Source organism: Pseudorasbora parva, chromosome 18 (assembly GCF_024679245.1).
Source record: "Pseudorasbora parva isolate DD20220531a chromosome 18, ASM2467924v1, whole genome shotgun sequence".
Classification (NCBI taxonomy): domain Eukaryota; kingdom Metazoa; phylum Chordata; class Actinopteri; order Cypriniformes; family Gobionidae; genus Pseudorasbora; species Pseudorasbora parva.
In genome coordinates, this window is record NC_090189.1 from 22,969,311 (window position 1) to 22,993,371 (window position 24,061).

A 24,061-nucleotide genomic window follows, 5' to 3' on the forward strand; every position below is an offset into this window, starting at 1 on the left:
GAAATTTCCATGACCATTTGTAAGGGGGTGACAGCTGTCCCAGCTCTGGCCTTTTATAAGGTAGTAAAAGTGTCTCCTCATCCATCCACTCCAGAGCTGACCAGCCCCCCTGCTGATGACAACACCCGCTGGGCACACAAACAGGTACCTACTATTACCCGAATAATAAGTAACAGGACTGTCCTAATGACCCTTTAAAAACCAGCAAATGAGTCCGATTATTTTGACACTTTTTTTATTCAAGTTAAATCTATTGTACAAGAATACTTTGATATACAAAGGGACCTGAGGTAGTAAAATTTACAAAAGAGAGATTTGATCAGGCTAACTGGAAACATGAAATGAAAATATGTTCTAGTCATGGTACATTTTCAGGATGCAGCTTTTGATGACACCCATGTATCTGTCCCATATTACTTGATGCCTGTGGAAAAAAAGAATGTATTTTTAACAAATGCTTTTTATATGATAAAGGGAGCGCAGACAAACATAAACACATTTATACTAACCTGAAAGCCTTAAGTGTGTGCACAGAGCTGCTGTAGTGAGTAAGGAAAAGTCTCAGGTCTCCGATTGTCCATTTATCGGACCGACATGGTTCAATGAACTGAGAGGACAAGCGAAAATCATTCTGTCACATTCAACCTGGGACTATTAAGGGACAAATATCACCTCATAGCGTGCAGTTTATCTACAGTGTCAGTGCATTACCTTCTCTACAAGGTCGATGAACAGATCCCGGACATCTTTGGTGTGTGTGAGTTTTGAAGCAATGTTAACTAGAGCTCTTGACAAATTCTAATGTTCATCCACATAATCCAAAATAAAACAAATGTTATATAAACATACAAATATATACAGTATATAGACGGTGTTTCAGTTTCATATATATATATATATATATATATATATATATATATAGAGAGAGAGAGAGAGAGAGAGAGAGAGAGAGAGTATATACACTACTGTTAAAAAATGTATTGACATTTAAAAGTTCAAAATTATTTATTTATTTTTCATACATTTAATGCATCCTTGCTAAATAAAAGTATTTATATATGTGATTTTTACAATTAAAAACAATAATACATCTTACCTTAAAACTGGCCTCCATCTCACTGAAGACTTTCATTTTCCCTCTAAGCTGTGCACACACCAAACTACAATGTTGGCAGAGAGGAGATGTTGTGTGAGATAGTGATTGTGTCCTAAGCATTACACATGATGATCTGTAAAATTAATCTACATGCCTTTTGTGTTGGTCCAGCATGTCCTTATCATGAACCAAAACTTTCAAGTCTTTCAAGTCATGCAGAAACTCTTTTTCTAGATCAACATCCATGTCTTCCATCATGTTGTCTGAGAAAGTATGAAAGAAAGAAAAGACAGCATGAGAATGCATACACCTGTATGCCCTTTCTTTCAAATTAACGTTGCTTCATTACTATTACATTATTTCCCCATCATCTTTCAAATATTTCCTAATTAGTGGCAGTGAGCTAAACAATTTTGGCACTGTCAACTCCCTGCTAGCTTAAATTTTCTCTGCCTCTCCCCATTGCATACTGTGTAAAGACACTCACCAAAGATGATCTGATCTGATTTGTAGAATACCATGCAAATGATAGTAGTAGCTGCTGTAGTGCTTCTGCAGTGTAAATTAGTTGTTTTTATACATGCTTGTTTTCATAGTACATACTTGTCTTAGATAGGCATACTAGTTGATTTAGTGAAACAGTTTTGTAGTGCTTACTAATAAGTACAGACAGTCTGAACTGCCTCTTACTCTTTAAGACAAACATCTTACCAACTGCCCCCACAGTCCAGTAGCTGATGAGCTGACCAGCGCAAAAGGCAAAGTCCTGGAAAGACAAGTACTGTAGTTTTCTCTTCCCTGTCTCAAAACGACTGTTAGCAAAGAACACAATGGCAGCATAGTCCCTGCAGAGAGATATGGCTGAATCAGTGAAAGGACAGGGGAGAGTGTGTAAAGCGTGTGGGGAACAGAAAAGAGCATATGAGGAGAGAAATGAATGGAGGAGAAAAACCAAGCAAAACATTAAGAGGATGAACATAACAGAAAGATTTTAAGATATGCCTGTGTGTAGCCTAGGTTTTGGCAGGTTTATGATTGCTTTCAAATATAACTCCAAAAGCTTTCACTAATTTCACTAAATCTGGTTGTATTAAATAACAAAAGCATTAACAATATTCAAGTATACAACTTAAAGCCACAATATGTAATTTTATGCCGCTAGAGGCCGCTTATTCAAAACAAAGGCGTAGCTTGATGGCGCCTGGAATTCGCAGAGCTTTTATTATGCTGCACACGACCACTTCCGCTACCCTTTTCCCTTTTGATGAATGTATCTAATCAGTTGCTTACCTGTCTAATAAAACACATTATATATCAAAACGTCTTTTGTGTTTCCATGGTTTTTACAAAATAAAGCAAATTGAAGGTAACGCAGGTATGATGTCATCACAAACCAGGGACATGATCTGTGTCCTGGTTAAAATTGCTTATTTCTCTGGATTTAAAAGTTAAAGGAAACATTTAGGATAATGTAAGTATACAAGTCAAAAAAATATATAATATTGTTCTAGTAGTTCATAGATATTTTAATCCAAAAATCTTACACCTTGTGACTTTAAGTATACAACTTAAAACATGAACGGGTAAGAAAAATGGCGTTTGGCTCACATTTACATCCCTGGTATTGGAAAGTTAGAATTGCTCACAATTTCAATAGGTGGAACAGCTGCTCCTTATCACTAGGAAGGGAATGGTAGTTACCCATTTGGCCCCTTGTGTGAAAGTCTTACCTTGCCAAAACATCAGACAGGAGAAAGTGATGTTGTATGTTCTCCACTAGGGGGCCTTTTAGATCTTCCACCACTTTAAACACACGCTTGAAATTGTCAAACTGAGAAAAAGGTAAAGAGGTAAGGTAAATATTAACAATTTACAATTAGGTCCCATTAGTTAACATTAGTTAATGCACTGATTAACATTAACCTACTAGTGAGCAATACATTTGTTGCAGTGTTTATTAATCTCTGTTAACGTAATTTGTTTACTGTTCTAAGGCATCAAAAATCCCATACTATATTTGCAGATATTTAGGAAACACAAAAGTTCAAATACTTGTTTCTCCGCAATACAATGGTACAGTCAGTTATTCTACGTTGAAAAGTGTGTCTGAGGGGTATTCCAGAAAGCAGGTAATGTGACATGCCTGGGTATGTTTAAGGCTAAGTGGATAACCTCAACTTGTAGTATTAACTGTAAAGCACTACTATAACAAGGTAATGTTTAAATGTTAATTTAATTAAAATATATCTATTATTTATTTTATTGTCATCTCACACATGGATCTGCATTCAATTAATTAGCATCAAACAAACAACGTAATCCTTATTCTCAGTGAATAAACAAAATAGCTAAGTAGGTTATGTAAATGGTTTTACACAAAAAGAGGAGAAAGTAGTATGGCACACTTGTCCATTTACATGGTGAATCGTTGAATCGTCGCCTAAGGGTGAGTTTTTGGAACCAACACACCTATACAAAGGTTTGGGTTAATCAACCGAGAGTTTGAATGTTTTTGCTTGGGTCTGTGTGATCCCGCTCACTGCCAATTTTTACTCAATAGTATTTTGACACCCCGGGTTGCCAGTTGGCGGAAAAATAGTATTGCAGGCATGAAAGCCAGCCACTTACATCTCTTTCCTTATCACCTGGATTTTATAGTTTTGTCAATTTATTTAAATAAAAAAATATTGTAAAAATATCAAAGGATTACTGTATAATTATTATTTAATATTAAGTATTGTACACTGACAACATTTCTATAAAAGGCATGGCTAATCACGCAAAATTCATCCTTTCCTAGTGAGGCATTCAAAAATACAGGAGGGAGGCCAGTGTGTCAGCAGCACCTGTCGACGACAGCTCTTGAGTGCGATTCCAGTCTTTGAACTGATGTCGTCCAAGTCTTTTTTGGTCCCTTTGGAGAGTTTCTTACCAAGCACCTCCCTGGCAAACACACTATCAAACTTATAGTACCTACAGGACAAATGTGTCAAGAAACAAAAAACTCAGCAAAACACAGATGATGCCCTAGCTAAAAACGACAACTTCTTTAATATGATAGGAAATGGATGCAAACTCTAGACTAGTAGGACCACAGACCTTTCAATAAGCATGGTTTGACGGTGAGGAGGGATCTGGAAAAGAAGCTGATTGGCCACTTTGGATGGAGACTGTAGGAGCCTCTCACACATCTGGAATGTTCTGAACTGGTCCATGGTGTCGCTGAGCAAAACTTCTGAATTGGCTTCACACTCCAGCAAGGCTCCTGCTTCCAACCGCATTCTCACTGCATCTGTGACTATTTACCAAGATGAAGAGCATATCATCACTTTACAAGTTAAGCATAAAAGTGTGTATGACAAGCTCATAAACAACATTTAGAAACCATGTATTGACCTGTGTGTCCATCCAACCACAGTTGGTACACGTCTTCATCCAGGACGGTGGTATTACCCACAAACACATCTAACTCCATAGACATTTTCTTTTAAAAAGCAAACATAAATTAACACAATATTCTAAATAAAGTATTAAAAACATTATAAAGAGTACATTTAATAAATCAATTTAATATAGAGGTCATAGCTTATTTGACAATTTTTTGGGCTTGTAACAACAAATGCAGTGTCCATATGCATACCATATGCAACTACATTGTTTAATCTTTGCTAAACAGGTTGTTGCATTAATGAATTAATTGTTCTATGTTTATATTTAAATGCAAAACTAAAATTAGTACTCTAACCTGTTTATTCAGAGAAAGATGACGTCAAACTGATGATACAAACTTACCGTGTTATTTATGTTTTGTGCTGGAAGGTCAGTCAATAAAGACGCTGTTAGCTGATGTTAAAATGTTGCAAAAAGTCTCGCGCTGTAGGACGCATCTGCGAGCTGACCTTGTTGCGCAGTTACAATTCCAAACACGTACGTGCAGATCTATCTATGCGCTTTATGCAGGAATACAAACAAATAATAACATATCTATGAGTACTGACTGCTGCGGTATATGTAACTGGCAGGAAAAAATGCTGTCAACCTCCTCGCAGTCGTGTGAATCTTTTCTGGTGGTTTGACTCCAGCTGAACTACATCAAAGAGTATAAAAGACTACATTCACCACAGCTCATTCTTCTTCTTTTAGTTTTATGGCGGATTCCAATCATGACTTCTCAGGTCCATGCTGCCACCTACTCTACCGGAGTAAGCAGCAAGGGTTATGGTTCGATTAACCTACTTTACATAAGTTTAAAAAAAACACTATTCTATAATATCCTTCAGATTCTCCAAGAAGTCCTCGCTAAACACCATAGACGTTGCCCTCCGTCGATCGTTCATGCAGCGTTATTGGGCGTCTGCTAATGTGTGACTGCCATCTGCTGCTAAGGAATATACAAAACATAGATGTAAACAAAACTAGAAAAGCTAAACAAAATGTTCAGAAACACCTGAGCTGATTTTTCCCCCCAGCCATCTAAACTTACAACAACAGTAGCCTAAGGAAAAATGCACTGAGGGACATAAAATGATCTTTGATGTTAATAATTGACTAAATAACCCTCCTTGAGTATTGCTATATAATTGTATGATTGAGTTTTATTTAAAAAAATAAAATAAATAAATAACATCTGTTAATAATACTACCATCCAAAAAGCCTAAATGTTTTAAAGAAACTAACTTTTATGCAGCAATGACTGGCAGTAAATACTTATATTGTTACAAACATTCTGTGTCAAATAAAAACTTGTCTTTTGAACTCTGTTTGTAATAATTAAAGAATCCTGAAAAATCACATTACCAAAAATCTAACTATACCATCACATTAATAAATTACATTATAATATATGTAAAAATAGAAAACTGTTATTTTAAATTGTAATAATATTTCCTAACATTACTATTTTGAATAGTATAGCTAAATAACTAATATAATTTATGGACCTTGCATCTAGCCACGGTACACTCCTATACCCTTGGTACAAAAACAATTGACAGAGAAACACCATTTGAAACTGTAGTTTATTACGAAAATAATTAAAAACAAGTAAAACAAATCATGCATGCAAGATATAATTCTTGAAATATTTTAACATTTCACTTTCTTCAAGAAATATGTGCCTATAACGTTATATAATACACAGCTGATCTGAACCAGCAGACTCAGCACTAAACATGACCAGTGTTTATTCTGGGTTTGGGTCATTTATCTTGCAGATGGGCATATGTGCCTCAAAGACCAACTCTAGTCTTTCTCTCTCCCTTTCAAGTGCAGCGATCTCTTTTTCCAGTTGTGTCTTCACCTGTTCCAAATGATCCGTCTCCTGAAAGACAAAGCATAAGCTCAGGACATACAGCTAGGCGTCTGCGTTGTTTAGAACACAAACAATAACCCATCTCACATTCTGTAATGTGTCTATAAGCATCCGACGGCGATCCCGACATCTGGCAGCTGCTACTCTGTTCCTTTCCCTGCGGATCCTTATCCTGTCAAGTTCCTCAGAGGACATCTATAAAAGAAGGGTGTCTTAAGACTAATTTAAGAACCATTAAGCTTAAGTCTAAAAGAGTGATGGTGCTGCCATCTTATGGCTGATAACAAGCATACACAAAGCAATTCTACCCTATTCAAAATACGCTGTTATTCATCCATTGGCACCAATGACAAAGTTATCCATCTGAGCCTGCGCTATAAGATTCCCGCTCAAATACTAGAGCACTGACTCACTTCTCATGCCCCATTATGATTCAGATGTGAGTCATTTCCAACTTTTACCATAAATGAATGAGTCACCGGAACCACTCAAGTTCACTTTCACTATTTTCTGCATTCCAAATTCTGAAAATATCCTAAATATTAGTAACTTACATGCTTATTAGTACTGCCCCCCACTGCTCCATTACAGGACAGGTCAGGACTGGAGCACTGTGGCAAACAGGGGCAGTTAGGCATGGTGGTGGTGGGTAAGAATGAGCAAAATGTTCCCAATGTGGTCTCTGATTGGGAAAGAAGAGAGGACTGCAGAAGCCACTGAAGATCTGGACTAGATGTAATTACTTCAAGATCTGGGCTAGATGTAGTCTCCTCAGTGAGATTCTGCAAAATAAAAAATAAAAAATGCTTCAGGTTGCATGAAAAAAAGAAGAAAAAAAATCTTCACCATAGTAAACAACTATTGTTAGCTCTGTGGTATTAATTCTGTTTGATTCAGTTAATTTGAAAATCAATGCAAGTACATTTCAAAATATTTAAAATGTAAACATATACACAGCCTACCGAACGTATGTGAAAAGCTGTTGAGTTCTCCGGGTCCATCCATGCTGGAGAAATCTGGGAATCATGCATACGATAATACGACGCTCTTCCTTCATTATGATTCATTATGATCAAAACAGATCAGTATCCTGTGAGTTCATATTATTTCTATTTGTTATGTTCGTTTAAACCCATCTTCCCGTCCTGTTACTGAAATATAACACAGATTCGAAAGCAGAAATGACAAAATTATGATAAATCCATCAGAGCGAATGGTGAAAAATAAACCAAACATGTGCTACAACTTTTCTTAAGATGTTTCAACGCCTCCTCACACCCACGCTATCTCTCCTCCTCCCCTTAATGAAGTATCTATACCGTTTCCAATCTACCGCCGTTTCTCCTCAGTGACTTCCAAAGTGCTTCTAATGGCTATTACCTTCTTGCCAATAGCGCCAACTAACTATCACTAAAATTATGTTCACTGGGGAAAAAAAAACAAGTAAACGTCGCTAAGTTTAAAACGTGTGGTTTGAGTTCAAGAAGCTTCCATAGCTCACACCCTACACGTTGAATTTCAATTACAGCCATCTTTCGCCAGTAGGTGACGTGTAGGTTTGAAATGTATGAATAAGCGAACCGTTGCAGAACTGACATTGTGAATCACTAAATTGGGTATGAACAAACAGATATGTGCCTCATTGAATATTTAATGGCTGGTTGGTCGGTATTCTGTATTCAAGAATACATCACACGAGACATAAAATATTAACCTCTCCACCATGGCTGTCAGGCTATCTTTTGTAACATTATATTTAATCTTTTCATGAAAAGGCATAGTTTGTTCAAGTCAACTGGACAATCCTAAAAAACATTTATTGCTCAAATTTTTTTATTTATTTTTGGGGGTGGGTAAAACTTTATTCTAGTGTCCTAGTTACATAGGTTACGTGTACTTACCATAGTACTAACAGTAAATTATGCAATTATATGCAACTAACCATAAACCAAACCCTAATCCTACCCTAACCCAGTACATAGTTAATTATCATTACTCAGTACTTAAATACAGTGTTAGGAACGTTACTTTTAAAAAAAGTAATTAGTTATATTTACTCACTACTTGTTCCAAAAAGTAACTGAGTTAGTAACTGAATTACTCTATAATAAAAGTATTAACGCCGTTAGTAACGCTGTTTATCTATAACACCGTTATTCCCATCACTGCTTAAATATATAATTATACAGTAACAATGACACCCTAAAATAAAGTGTAACCTTATTTTTTATGATATATATACATTCATTTCTTATTTGTAATTTTTGACACATAAACATTAAGGCTGCACAATTACATATCAGCCATCATATTGTATCGAAATTTTGGCTGATATATTAAAGCCGATAAATAGTGGATTATTTCTTTCTGCAAAGACACTTCAGATGCGCAGTTCACCATGATGGTTTTGAATGGCTTAAAATGTGATTGGAAACACTTTAAAAATACAGTCTAGAGCAAGATGTGCAGCACAAGTCTGTCATATAGGGTACATAAAATTACAATAAAAACATTATAATTGTGTTTGGCACATGGCTTTTAATGGTGAGGCTTTTGTTTTTGTAATCAGGCTCCCAAAAATTATTTAAAAAAAAAAAAATTTGATTTTGATTTATCAGCCAGCATATCAGTTATCTGTATCGGCTATAATTTTCATATCTGTGCATCCCTAATACATATATTGTGTATACTATTTTGTGTTAGAAGTTATATATGAATCTTTTTTTTTTTTTTTTTTTTATCAAATGAAACACATATTACGGAGCCCCTAAAGGGATATGGTGAAGATAAAAATATGAGAAGGGATTTTTATCTATTTTTGTATCTCTTTTTCCCATCACCCCTGTAGGGGGCTCCATAACACATACATGCTGCTAAAAAAATTAATACAAAGACAGAACTATAATTTTGTCTAGTCAGACCAAGATGTGTAATAGGGATATGACTAAGACCATGTGTCACACAATTCAGATAGAATATGCTTGTTTAAGCTTATTTTTAATTACAGTCAGCACCAATCCCAAATGAAAAGTTTTATTATTAACAGAAAAGTTATACTGTTCATTCGACTTGTAATTTCAGTGCTCGTTTCAGTGCTTCATTAACAAGCCGCAACATGAATCAATATGAATAACAGATTAGCACATAAACTGTACACACACACACACACGGGTGTAAAGGACATATTATATAGGTCTGTAGGCCCCAACAGTAATATCAAATAGTTTAGGGTTATTCAGTGTCCCTTCTTTGTCCAAAAGAAAGTAGAACTTGTACCCTTTGATTTTTAGAGGGATAAATGAAGATGATTCCTGTCTGTGTGCATGACAGGCCACTTGAGCCAAAGGCACAGTCAGATGGTGAGCTCTGGGAGGTCCCAGCGGTGATTGTGTAGACACTGTGACATTTCCACCTCCCTTATGTAGAATCACACGACTAACAGAACGACGGCTGAACAATGTTGCCACACCGATAATACCTCCACCTATGACAACAACAAAAAAATAGCCATTTAATAGAGACCAAAAACATAATTCAGATGAAAAAGCAGTTAAGGCTTACCAATGATTAGGCACCCAAGAGTGAATCCATACCTCCAGGCATTTGAACCAAGGTTCATATCAAAACTGAATAGCCCTCCTAACTCAGTTCTAACCTTTTGAGGTTCACCGCTAATTTTTCTTGTGTCTCGAAGACTTGTGAAAGCAAAGTGAGCCAGATATGCCCAGAATACAAACTGACCACCGCAAAAAATAGCCAGAAGTCTGAAGAAACGGGTCCGGTCATGTTCAAAGAGAATCACGTCCTTTGCGACGGCAGTAGAGGTGAAGGCATGCCTGACTGAACTCACGCGCACATGACAACGTAGTGGACTCAAGATGCTTGTGGCATTATTGAATTGAATGTACTGAGTCGCTGTAGACACGGAAGCTCTTAAAGACTGAACACTTGTCAGTCGATACGCTGAAATAAATGTGCGACAACGCTTTACGCCAAATAACACGCACTGAATACCCGGTATTTAACCGGAGTTAAGTTAGTTTTGTTTTTGAGATTCGCCGCACATTCGGCCCTAAATGGTAATAACTGCAAAACGTCGTGCCCAAAAATGTTCTAAACAGTATTGTCGGTAAAAGAGCAAAGCTAATAATGTTTCACAAGCTTAAATTTCATTGTTTGAGCTCGATCTATGGAGCACTGGTCTGCAAAAGACGTCGCAATGTGAGATGCGCAGAGAAAGCTCGCGCTTGGTGGAGCTGTAGGTTAGGGACCGTGGAGAAAGTGCACATTTTCTTCGTTTTTGCTTTAACTAGATGAGTAGTGTGAAACCAGTGTCATTCAATAGAAGGGGACAGGGGACATCTTTCACAACCTTTCTCCCCCCCCCCCCCCCCCCCCCGCGCGCTGGTAGAAAAGGGAACTGCATGTTTAAAATTTACTTTGTTTGTAATAACTTTTTCCGCCAGTGAGATAGAGACATCAAACCAGTGTCATTTAGTAGAGGAGGACAGAGGACATCTTTCACAACCTTTCTTTTGACCCCCCTATTGGAGGAAAAGGGAACTGCATGTCTAAAATTTACTTTATTTGTAATAACTTTTTCCACCAGGGAGATAGAAACATCAAACCAGTGTCATTTAATAGAAGGGGAAAGGGGACATCTTTCACAACCTTTCTTTTGACCCCCCCTACTGGTAGAAAAGGGAACTGCATGTCTAAAATGTACTTTCTTTGTAATAACTTTTTCCGCCAGGGAGATAGAAACATCAAACCAGTGTTATTTAATAGAAGGGGAGAGGGGACATCTTTCACAACCTTTCTTTTGACCCCCCTATTGGAGGAAAAGGGAACTGCATGTCTAAAATTTACTTTATTTGTAATAACTTTTTCCGCCAGGGAGATAGAAACATCAAACCAGTGTCATTTAATAGAAGGGGAGAGGGGACATCTTTCACAACCTTTCTTTTGACCCCCCCTACTGGTAGAAAAGGGAACTGCATGTCTAAAATGTACTTTCTTTGTAATAACTTTTTCCGCCAGGGAGATAGAGACATCAAACCAGTGTCATTCAGTTGAGGAGGACAGGGGACATCTTTCACAACTTTTCTTTTGACCCCCCCTACTGGTAGAAACGGGAACTGCATGTCTAAAATTTACTTTCTTTGTAATAACTTTTTCCGCCAGGGAGAGAGAAACATCAAACCAGTGTCATTCAGTTGAGGAGGACAGGGGACATCTTTCACAACCTTTCTTTTGACCCCCCTACTGGAGGAAAAGGGAACTGCATGTCTAAAATTTACTTTCTTTGTAATAACTTTTTCCGCCAGGGAGATAGAGACAGCAAACCAGTGTCATTCAGTTTAGGAGGACAGGGGACATCTTTCACAACCTTTCTTTTGACCCCCCCTACTGGTAGAAAAGAGAACTGCATGTCTGAAATTTACTTTCTTTGTAATAACTTTTTCCGCCAGGGAGAGAGAAACATCAAACCAGTGTCATTCAGTTGAGGAGGACAGAGGACATCTTTCACAACATTTTTTTTACCCCCTACTGGTAGAAACGGGAACTGCATGTCTAAAATTTTCTTTCTTTGTAATAACTTTTTCCGCCAGGGAGATAGAGACATCAAACCAGTGTCATTTAATAGAAGGGGAGAGGGGACATCTTTCACAACCTTTCTTTTGAGCCCCCTACTGGTAGAAACGGGAACTGCATGTCTAAAATTTACTTTCTATGTAATAACTTTTTCCGCCAGGGAGATAGAAACATCAAACCAGTGTCATTTAATAGAAGGGGAGAGGGGACATCTTTCACAACCTTTCTTTTGACCCCCCTACTGGTAGAAAAGGGAACTGCATGTCTAAAATGTACTTTCTTTGTAATAACTTTTTCCGCCAGGGAGATAGAAACATCAAACCAGTGTTATTTAATAGAAGGGGAGAGGGGACATCTTTCACAACCTTTCTTTTGACCCCCCTATTGGAGGAAAAGGGAACTGCATGTCTAAAATTTACTTTATTTGTAATAACTTTTTCCGCCAGGGAGATAGAAACATCAAACCAGTGTCATTTAATAGAAGGGGAGAGGGGACATCTTTCACAACCTTTCTTTTGACCCCCCCTACTGGTAGAAAAGGGAACTGCATGTCTAAAATGTACTTTCTTTGTAATAACTTTTTCCGCCAGGGAGATAGAGACATCAAACCAGTGTCATTCAGTTGAGGAGGACAGGGGACATCTTTCACAACTTTTCTTTTGACCCCCCCTACTGGTAGAAACGGGAACTGCATGTCTAAAATTTACTTTCTTTGTAATAACTTTTTCCGCCAGGGAGAGAGAAACATCAAACCAGTGTCATTCAGTTGAGGAGGACAGGGGACATCTTTCACAACCTTTCTTTTGACCCCCCTACTGGAGGAAAAGGGAACTGCATGTCTAAAATTTACTTTCTTTGTAATAACTTTTTCCGCCAGGGAGATAGAGACAGCAAACCAGTGTCATTCAGTTTAGGAGGACAGGGGACATCTTTCACAACCTTTCTTTTGACCCCCCCTACTGGTAGAAAAGAGAACTGCATGTCTGAAATTTACTTTCTTTGTAATAACTTTTTCCGCCAGGGAGAGAGAAACATCAAACCAGTGTCATTCAGTTGAGGAGGACAGAGGACATCTTTCACAACATTTTTTTTACCCCCTACTGGTAGAAACGGGAACTGCATGTCTAAAATTTTCTTTCTTTGTAATAACTTTTTCCGCCAGGGAGATAGAGACATCAAACCAGTGTCATTTAATAGAAGGGGAGAGGGGACATCTTTCACAACCTTTCTTTTGAGCCCCCTACTGGTAGAAACGGGAACTGCATGTCTAAAATTTACTTTCTATGTAATAACTTTTTCCGCCAGGGAGATAGAAACATCAAACCAGTGTCATTTAATAGAAGGGGAGAGGGGACATCTTTCACAACCTTTCTTTTGACCCCCCTACTGGTAGAAAAGGGAACTGCATGTCTAAAATGTACTTTCTTTGTAATAACTTTTTCCGCCAGGGAGATAGAAACATCAAACCAGTGTTATTTAATAGAAGGGGAGAGGGGACATCTTTCACAACCTTTCTTTTGACCCCCCTATTGGAGGAAAAGGGAACTGCATGTCTAAAATTTACTTTATTTGTAATAACTTTTTCCGCCAGGGAGATAGAAACATCAAACCAGTGTCATTTAATAGAAGGGGAGAGGGGACATCTTTCACAACCTTTCTTTTGACCCCCCCTACTGGTAGAAAAGGGAACTGCATGTCTAAAATGTACTTTCTTTGTAATAACTTTTTCCGCCAGGGAGATAGAGACATCAAACCAGTGTCATTCAGTTGAGGAGGACAGGGGACATCTTTCACAACTTTTCTTTTGACCCCCCCTACTGGTAGAAACGGGAACTGCATGTCTAAAATTTACTTTCTTTGTAATAACTTTTTCCGCCAGGGAGAGAGAAACATCAAACCAGTGTCATTCAGTTGAGGAGGACAGGGGACATCTTTCACAACCTTTCTTTTGACCCCCCTACTGGAGGAAAAGGGAACTGCATGTCTAAAATTTACTTTCTTTGTAATAACTTTTTCCGCCAGGGAGATAGAGACAGCAAACCAGTGTCATTCAGTTTAGGAGGACAGGGGACATCTTTCACAACCTTTCTTTTGACCCCCCCTACTGGTAGAAAAGAGAACTGCATGTCTGAAATTTACTTTCTTTGTAATAACTTTTTCCGCCAGGGAGAGAGAAACATCAAACCAGTGTCATTCAGTTGAGGAGGACAGAGGACATCTTTCACAACATTTTTTTTACCCCCTACTGGTAGAAACGGGAACTGCATGTCTAAAATTTTCTTTCTTTGTAATAACTTTTTCCGCCAGGGAGATAGAGACATCAAACCAGTGTCATTTAATAGAAGGGGAGAGGGGACATCTTTCACAACCTTTCTTTTGAGCCCCCTACTGGTAGAAACGGGAACTGCATGTCTAAAATTTACTTTCTATGTAATAACTTTTTCCGCCAGGGAGATAGAAACATCAAACCAGTGTCATTTAATAGAAGGGGAGAGGGGACATCTTTCACAACCTTTCTTTTGACCCCCCTACTGGTAGAAAAGGGAACTGCATGTCTAAAATGTACTTTCTTTGTAATAACTTTTTCCGCCAGGGAGATAGAAACATCAAACCAGTGTTATTTAATAGAAGGGGAGAGGGGACATCTTTCACAACCTTTCTTTTGACCCCCCTATTGGAGGAAAAGGGAACTGCATGTCTAAAATTTACTTTATTTGTAATAACTTTTTCCGCCAGGGAGAGAGAAACATCAAACCAGTGTCATTCAGTTGAGGAGGACAGGGGACATCTTTCACAACCTTTCTTTTGACCCCCCTACTGGAGGAAAAGGGAACTGCATCTCTGAAATTTACTTTCTTTGTAATAACTTTTTCCGCCAGGGAGATAGAGACAGCAAACCAGTGTCATTCAGTTGAGGAAGACAGGGGACATCTTTCACAACCTTTCTTTTGACCCCCCTACTGGTAGAAACGGGAACTGCATGTCTAAAATTTTCTTTCTTTGTAATAACTTTTTCCGCCAGGGAGATAGAGACATCAAACCAGTGTCATTTAATAGAAGGGGAGAGGGGACATCTTTCACAACCTTTCTTTTGAGCCCCCTACTGGAGGAAAAGGGAACTGCATGTCTGAAATTTACTTTCTTTGTAATAGCTTTTTCTGCCAGGGAGATAGAAACATCAAACCAGTGTCATTTAATAGAAGGGGAGAGGGGACATCTTTCACAACCTTTCGTTTGAGCCCCCTACTGGAGGAAAAGGGAACTGCATGTCTGAAATTTACTTTCTTTGTAATAGCTTTTTCTGCCAGGGAGATAGAAACATCAAACCAGTGTCATTTAATAGAAGGGGAGAGAGGACATCTTTCACAACCTTTCTTTTGACCCCCCTACTGGAGGAAAAAGAACTGCATGTCTAAAATTTACTTTCTTTGTAATAACTTTTTCCGCCAGGGAGATAGAAACATCAAACCAGTGTCATTCAGTTGAGGAGGACAGGGGACATCTTTCACAACTTTTCTTTTGCCCCCTCCTACTGGTAGAAACGGGAACTGCATGTCTAAAATTTACTTTCTTTGTAATAACTTTTTCTGCCAGGGAGATAGAGACATCAAGCCAGTGTCATTTAATAGAAGGGGAGAGGGGACATCTTTCACAACCTTTTTTTTACCCCCCCCCCTACTGGTAGAAACGGGAACTGCATGTCTAAAATTAACTTTATTTGTAATAACTTTTTCCGCCAGGTAGATAGAGACATCAAACCAGTGTCATTCAGTTGAGGAGGACAGGGGACATCTTTCACAACCTTTCTTTTGACCCCCCCCCCCACTGGTGGAAAGGGGAACTGCATGTCTAAAATGTACTTTCTTTGTAATAACTTTTTCCATCAGGGAGATAGAAACATTAAACCAGTGTCATTCAGTTGAGGAGGACAGGGGACATCTTTCACAACCTTTCTTTTGGCTCCCCTACTGGTAGAAAAGGGAACTGCATGTCTAAAATGTACTTTCTTTGTAATAACTTTTTCCGCCAGGGAGATAGAAACATCAAACCAGTGTCATTCAGTTGAGGAGGACAGGGGACATCTTTCACAACCTTTCTTTTGACCCCCCCCCCTACTGGTGGAAAAGGGAACTGCATGTCTAAAATGTACTTTATTTGTAATAACTTTTTCCATCAGGGAGATAGAAACATTAAACCAGTGTCATTCAGTTGAGGAGGACAGGGGACATCTTTCACAACCTTTCTTTTGGCTCCCCTACTGGTGGAAAAGGGAACTGCATGTTAAAAACTTACAGTCTCTTTTTAATATATATATATATATTTTTGGTCAGATCTAGAAAGATATTTAATTAATTTACTAATATCACTATTGCAGTTCTTGTATATGGAAGAGATTTGTATCTATTGCAAGTAAATATATTTTTGATTGACTTAACTGCATCTAGCTAATAATCATCAATATTGTCAACATTGTCGCCAGATATTTACAATAGCACTGTGTTCTAATAAATGAAAACTATATATATATATTGAAATAAGGTGGTGTGAATGTCATTTGTTTTTCATGTTTTGTGGGGATATTCCATGGGTGTATATTCTAAATGGTTTTTACACTAACCCTACTTCTATACTCACCAATCATACAAGCCTTTCTGCTTTCTTACATGTTCAAAAAACACAAATTTGTATGATTTATAAGCTTGTTTCATCAGGGACAAAAAAAATCCCCACAAGTCTAAATACACTGGTAATACTATACTTGTGGGGATCCCATAACTTACATTATCAAGACACACAAAATAAATAAATGAAGCATTACACTAGCATATCCTCAGCAGACACCAGAACACTTGGATTAACAATAAAAATATGAAGTTAGGCCCTATCTTCGAAAAATACAATGTTCAAGCTCAAATTTCTCCTGTTGCTGTAACAGGTCATTAAAGTGTTGTCTAACTATGCCATAAAAATTCTGAACGGCAGCTGGAAAAATCTATTTTGTGAGTTAATGCCATCATTCCTGATAAAAAGCCTATTCTCTCTCCAAATCATGTCTTGCCACATTTAAACCTTGTTCAATTGCACAGTATGTTTTTGAAGAATTAATCAATTTTGAAGAAGTAACACATGGAACATCAATATGTAAAAAAAAATATAAAACATTAATTATTAATAATTAATAATCACAGAAAGCACAAAACAACATTTTTTGTTGTTGATGATACTACAATGTTTTTGTGATTTAAAAAAAAAACATATTTACATTTATTTATGTGTGTATATTTGTCATTTGCATTGATTTATTTGAGCATATATTTTTCACGGAAGCCCTGAACCGCATGGTGATACATATTTTGTTCACTCAATTATGTGGTAATAACGAGATCTTATGTCATTTTAACCTTTTCCCTTAATAACGAGATGTTATGTGGTAAAAACCACATAATTTTCCTCATATTTTCTCCTAATAAGTACATGTGTTGTATAGTGGCATGTATAACTTTATCCACATTAGAGAATTGATATAACGTGCTAAGAGTAAGACTTAAGAAATAAACCCAGGTAAATCGCACTGTTGTGTCAGTCCCATTTTATTAAACATACAGGTAAAATCTAAATGTTTACAAACATTATCAACATGTAGCTCTGTTTCCACAACAAACCCTTAAAATGTAACGAAATTCACAACAAGAATGAAAAATATAAAATGTAAACAAAACATAAATTATGCCATTCATTAGGCTAGCTTTCAAAGTATTTTTTATTTTAAAGCCTAAAAAACTAAACCCGAAATTAAAACCATTCTGCACAAATCCAAATATTTCTATATTCGCACTTGGGTGCTAAACTATTTATTATGGTAACGATTTGTATGACTCGTGTCCCAATCTAAAACAACATTCTCATGGGCAAAACGTGTTTGGAATAACACCGCTGTAGAGCGGCAGTTGCGATTGTATACAACAGACAGTATAACTTTAGCCAAATAGCTTTTTCAGTTTTTTGATCGCAGTTTGATGATGAATAGACTGTGAAATTTGAATTTTCCCCTTAGACATATAGCAAATTAAAATAGCCTACTCCTTCATTTATGGTAAAGTGTTGTAGCATATTTGAGTTTAGGCCTATTTATTATAAATTGTGTTTATTATTATTATTATTTTTATTATTATTATTATTATTATTATTATTATTATTATTATTAGGCTATTATTATTATTAGGCTATTATTATTAATGGGCGTGTTATTATTATTATTATTATTATTATTATTATTATTATTATTATTATTATTATTATTATTATTATTATTATTATTATTATTATTTTAATGAAGACAGCTTTTGGAGTAGGGTGCATGCAAAATAATCAGAATCCAATGCCTTTCTTTTTATTTTGAGTGTACACAAATAAATAAAGACACAAATAAATATATTTCATAATTATGTCTTGAACTTATCTGCATGGATAAAAATGTTGAGTTGTTGCCTGCGCCTTCGTCTGACAGAGAGGATTAAAGAAATTATTTAATTTCATATAGGTTTAAATATTCGCCTATAATATTTTATTTTTATTTTATTTCATATGTTTACTATGAAAAGTGAGCAGCATAAGATAGCTACGTATTAGATGCGCAATATGTCTGAAGACATGGAGTGGGGTCAGACATGATTTTGACCACTTCATTTTTTTAATGTTTTTTGTTTTGTTTTTAGAAAGTCTTTCTTTATTTTGATCAATGTTTAATCAATAATTACCAGTATATTTAATAATCAGAAGCAAACCAAGAACACGGGGAATGGACTGACCTGCGTAACGAACCCACTGGCCTGTTTTAGTGAAGCTGAAATTATAGAGTCTTTCTGTTTTTAACACATCTTAAATATATGTCTTACAGGCCTATAGATAGTTATGATATTCGTGGCTAAACCGGGGTCCATCAAAATTTCCAGTGGTTCATTTAGAAGATGGTGATTTGTTATGAACTGTAAGCTACATCAATAAACTACAACAATTTCGTGCTTTGGGCACTGCCACTGATAAGGGCAGCAGAAGATTAGGCTGAGTTTGCTTCGGCTTTTTAATCATGGAAGTGTGACAAAGGCACTGCTTTAATTGTCTAATATGGATAAAGGCATATTTTGTACAAAACATATTTTGTAAAAAAAAAAAAAAAAAAAAAGTTTATTAAACGCAAAAATTCTCTTTCCAAAAGCATTTCTAAATTCAGTCAATATTTCCATCAAACGAAATACCACGCCAAAATAACAGGGCATAATAATAATAATAATAATAATAATAATAATAATAATAATAATAATAATAATAATAATAATAATAATAATAATAACAATAGCCTAATAATAATAATAATAATAATATAATAATAACAATAATAATAATAATAGCCTAATAATAATAATAATAATAATAATAATAATAAACACAATTTATAATAAATAGGCCTAAACTCAAATATGCTACAACACTTTACCATAAATGAAGGAGTAGGCTATTTTATTTTCTATAGGCCTATGTCTACTGGGGAAATCGAAATTTCACAGAAAAGGTTAAAATGACATAAGATCTCGTTATTACCACATAATTGAGTGAAAAAAATATGTATTACCATGCGGTTCAGGGCTTCCATACATAATAAAAATGCTGCTTTGTATAACCTAAAACAGTTTAAATATGTTTAACTTATTGAGTTTAAGTAATGTAAAAACGGTAACACTTTAATATAGGAAGACATATTCATTATTAACAATTTATTTCTGCTGTTAAAGCATTTACGTTTAGGTATAGGATTCAGAGATGCCGAATTTTGGCCTTATTAGTAGCCTACCAATACAGCCAAAATTGTAGTAATATGCAAAGCTAATCAGCAACTATTTAATTAGCATTGTACCCTAAATTGTTCAAATTAAAGCATGTCATAATTTATCGGTAATATTTTTAACACTTTTACCACACTTTTTCACAATTTTTAACAAAGTGTATATTGTTGTTTGTGTATTGCTGAAGTTTGCAGACCTTTATATAACCTTAATGCATGTTTATTAATGGTCATAAAGTATATAACATTTAAATGTCTTATTATTTTTGGAATTTAAGAGCCTATGCCTCTTGGTGGGCCGTTAGATTTTCCCGCTTTCCAGCGGTAAGCAGGGTGACACCAACTGGCCTTATTTGGTATAGCATCTAAACAGAATTACCGGATTAAAAAAAATTATAATTAAAAAAAAATATATATATATATATATATATATATATTTTTTTTTTTTTAATAAATACGATCAATATACAATTATGTACACATTACAAAATTAATTGTTTTATGCAGCAAAGAATCATTCAATTAAAAAAATATATTTTACATCAGAGGCTTGTTATATCGTTGCATGACATGGTCACTCATTCTGCACGTGCCATCCGGAAAAATTTGGAGCTGTCGTTTAAGATACAGTTTGATGCAGATTGTCGTGCACAGTAGGTCATTACCGCTTTATTACCAAAAATATTGCTTAAGAGGGCGTTTCATGTCGACATGGGTAGAGTAAAGAGCGGTCAAAAAATCAGAAAACATGATTTATGGAATAAATGTGGAGGACTTGCACGACTGATAGACAACTTCCATAGTATCAAAATAACAAAGAAGAAAACCCATTGGAGTTCAGAGGTATGGTCGGAATTGTCTACAGCTGTGTTCGGAATTAATTCTTCTCAATATCGTAAATGGCTTTATGTTGTGTGGAATGACAATAGAAGAGGCGTAAGAACACAAGTAATAAAAACAAAAAACGATGATAAAGACAGTGATGAAAAGTCTCTAGACCATCTCTCACCTGCGGGACTGAGAGACAGTGATGGAGAGCGCGGCGTGGGACCACAGTCTGCGGACCATCACTCACCTGAGGGGCTGAGAGACAGTGATGGAGAGCGCGGCGTGGGACCACAGTCTGCGGACCATCACTCACCTGAGGGGCTGAGAGACAGTGATGGAGAGCGCGGCGTGGGACCACAGTCTGCGGACCATCACTCACCTGAGGGGCTGTCAGACAGTGATGGAGAGCGCGTCGTGGGACCACAGTCTGCGGACCATCACTCACCTGAGGGGCTGTCAGACAGTGATGGAGAGCGCGTCGTGGGACCACAGTCTGCGGACCATCACTCACCTGAGGGGCTGTCAGACAGTGATGGAGAGCGCGTCGTGGGACCACAGTCTGCGGACCATCACTCACCTGAGGGGCTGTCAGACAGTGATGGAGAGCGCGTCGTGGGACCACAGTCTGCGGACCATCACTCACCTGTGGGGCTGTCAGACAGTGATGGAGAGCGCGGCGTGGGACCACAGTCTGCGGACCATCACTCACCTGAGGGGCTGTCAGACAGTGATGGAGAGCGCGGCGTGGGACCACAGTCTGCGGACCATCACTCACCTGAGGGGCTGAGAGACAGTGATGGAGAGCGCGGCGTGGGACCACAGTCTGCGGACCATCACTCACCTGAGGGGCTGTCAGACAGTGATGGAGAGCGCGTCGTGGGACCACAGTCTGCGGACCATCACTCACCTGAGGGGCTGTCAGACAGTGATGGAGAGCGCGTCGTGGGACCACAGTCTGCGGACCATCACTCACCTGTGGTGCTGTCAGATAGTGATGGAGAGCGCGTCGTGGGACCACAGTCTGCGGACCATCACTCACCTGAGGGGCTGTCAGACAGTGATGGAGAGCGCGTCGTGGGACCACAGTCTGCGGACCATCACTCACCTGAGGGGCTGAGAGACAGTGATGGAGAGCGCGGCGTGGGACCACAGTCTGCGGACCATCACTCACCTGAGGGGCTGTCAGACAGTGATGGAGAGTGCGGCGTGGGACCACAGTCTGCGGACCATCACTCACCTGAGGGGCTGTCAGACAGTGATGGAGAGCGCGTCGTGGGACCACAGTCTGCGGACCATCACTCACCTGAGGGGCTGTCAGACAGTGATGGAGAGCGCGTCGTGGGACCACAGTCTGCGGACCATCACTCACCTGAGGGGCTGTCAGACAGTGATGGAGAGCGCGGCGTGGGACCACAGTCTGCGGACCATCACTCACCTGTGGTGCTGTCAGATAGTGATGGAGAGCGCGGCGTGGGACCACAGTCTGCGGACCATCACTCACCTGTGGTGCTGTCAGATAGTGATGGAGAGCGCGTCGTGGGACCACAGTCTGCGGACCATCACTCACCTGTGGTGCTGTCAGACAGTGATGGAGAGCGCGGCGTGGGACCACAGTCTGCGGACCATCACTCACCTGAGGGGCTGTCAGACAGTGATGGAGAGCGCGTCGTGGGACCACAGTCTGCGGACCATCACTCACCTGAGGGGCTGTCAGACAGTGATGGAGAGCGCGTCGTGGGACCACAGTCTGCGGACCACCACTCACCTGAGGGGCTGTCAGACAGTGATGGAGAGCGCGGCGTGGGACCACAGTCTGCGGACCATCACTCACCTGTGGTGCTGTCAGATAGTGATGGAGAGCGCGGCGTGGGACCACAGTCTGCGGACCACCACTCACCTGAGGGGCTGTCAGACAGTGATGGAGAGCGCGGCGTGGGACCACAGTCTGCGGACCATCACTCACCTGTGGTGCTGTCAGATAGTGATGGAGAGCGCGGCGTGGGACCACAGTCTGCAGACCATCACTCACCTGTGGGGCTGTCAGGCAGTGATGGAGAGCGCAGCGTGGGACCACAGTCTGCGGACCAACATCAAAAGAAGCTATACAGAAGCACAAGGCCAGGACCCAAAACATTCACAATTTTCATATCCACAAGGAAATGGAAAAAGATAAGACCTTTGCCGGGTAGCAGAAAATTGCAGAAATCATGGACACATGTAATTTATAAAAAATTTCGTAAACAAAATCCCTGCTGCACACTGGTTTTTACATACCAGCACTTAAAGGTCGCTCACAGTCGGAAATATAGGTGTCCATTTATGACAGTCAAGGCTTCATGCTCCTTTAAAACATGCAAAGCACATTACTGTTTCAGGATTAAACACAAACCAATGAGCAGTGACAAACGGATTCCAATTCAAGTGACAAGAATTGGTAAGGTAACCCATTCTAAACGGGAGGTAAGGTCCCGCCCAGCCAGTTACCAGAAGAGAGGCAAGATTGCCAAAGAAGTGGTACATGGTGTAAGCAATTTGTATTACAAAAATTTAAAAAAAACACCAGTTCCTGAATTGATGGCTGGGAACATCACAAGAAGTTTAAATAAAAATATACTTAAAGTAATTTCTTGTGAAATTCAAAAATCATGCAGGCTACATGATGATGTGATCCTGGAGCTGATGTTGACCCAGAAAATCATGAAGGACACAGATCAGTCATACACATTTTGCCCTGGATATGTCCAACATCTACAGGTGGATCCATTTGGTGTTCACCTTTACACTGAGACCGGACTGGCCATAATAGTACAACATCTCAGAAAAGGACATCCTGTTACCCTGCATTTGGATGCTACTGGAGGGGTTGTGAGTCGTATTCCAAATCAGCCAAAGAGAGTGCTGTATTACAGCATCAATCTACCAGGACATGGTAAAGATAAGCCTCCTCTGCCCATATCTGAAATGATAACCAATGACCACACTATTCCCAATGTGTCGTTCTGGTTGCATCAAACTGTCACAAAGATGCGGAAACTTACTGTCTACAATGTACACCAGGTTGAAACTGACTACAGCTGGGCACTCATCCAGAGTGTGCTATTGTCTTTCAACAAACAAGACATACATACGTACCTACTGGAAACCTACAATTTAGTCAAAGGAAAGGACACCATGATAGACTTGAAAAGACTGACTGTCCTTCACTTATGTTCTGCTCATGTAATAAAGGCTGTCCAAGGAGCTATTGGCAGAAGAACAGCGGATAAGGGATTGAAAGAGTTTGCTACTCACTGTGTGGCACAACTAATAAACAGCACATGTCTGAAGAGGGCATTATACCTTTTCAAGTGTATGTGCCATGTTTTCTACACAAAATCACACACACAATGT

General features: G+C 38.5%; 3 protein-coding genes across 3 annotated transcripts; all 3 read right to left on the minus strand.

The window, feature by feature from the left end:
- Positions 1–287: 287 nt before the first annotated feature.
- LOC137047113 (acidic fibroblast growth factor intracellular-binding protein B) lies at positions 288–5,413 on the minus strand. The gene is made up of 11 exons (XM_067424674.1): positions 4,889–5,413; positions 4,493–4,580; positions 4,196–4,394; positions 3,943–4,069; positions 2,827–2,927; positions 1,808–1,941; positions 1,251–1,359; positions 1,097–1,160; positions 712–798; positions 510–607; positions 288–424 (listed from the first exon to the last, which is right to left on the minus strand). Exons 2-11 carry the CDS (start codon positions 4,575–4,577, stop codon positions 355–357), a joined length of 1,074 nt encoding a protein of 357 aa, XP_067280775.1. The 5' UTR covers positions 4,578–4,580; positions 4,889–5,413; the 3' UTR covers positions 288–354.
- A 695-nt stretch (positions 5,414–6,108) lies between these two features.
- On the minus strand, positions 6,109–9,283 carry fosl1b (FOS like 1, AP-1 transcription factor subunit b). Its single transcript, XM_067423158.1, has 5 exons — positions 7,728–9,283; positions 7,371–7,559; positions 6,963–7,190; positions 6,496–6,603; positions 6,109–6,417 (listed from the first exon to the last, which is right to left on the minus strand). Exons 2-5 carry the CDS (start codon positions 7,473–7,475, stop codon positions 6,280–6,282), a joined length of 579 nt encoding a protein of 192 aa, XP_067279259.1. The 5' UTR covers positions 7,476–7,559; positions 7,728–9,283; the 3' UTR covers positions 6,109–6,279.
- A 144-nt stretch (positions 9,284–9,427) lies between these two features.
- On the minus strand, positions 9,428–20,911 carry tmem223 (transmembrane protein 223). The gene is made up of 3 exons (XM_067423082.1): positions 20,853–20,911; positions 9,970–10,430; positions 9,428–9,892 (listed from the first exon to the last, which is right to left on the minus strand). The coding sequence occupies exons 1-3, from the start codon at positions 20,909–20,911 to the stop codon at positions 9,594–9,596; spliced, it is 819 nt and encodes a 272-aa protein (XP_067279183.1). The 3' UTR covers positions 9,428–9,593.
- Positions 20,912–24,061: the final 3,150 nt, after the last annotated feature.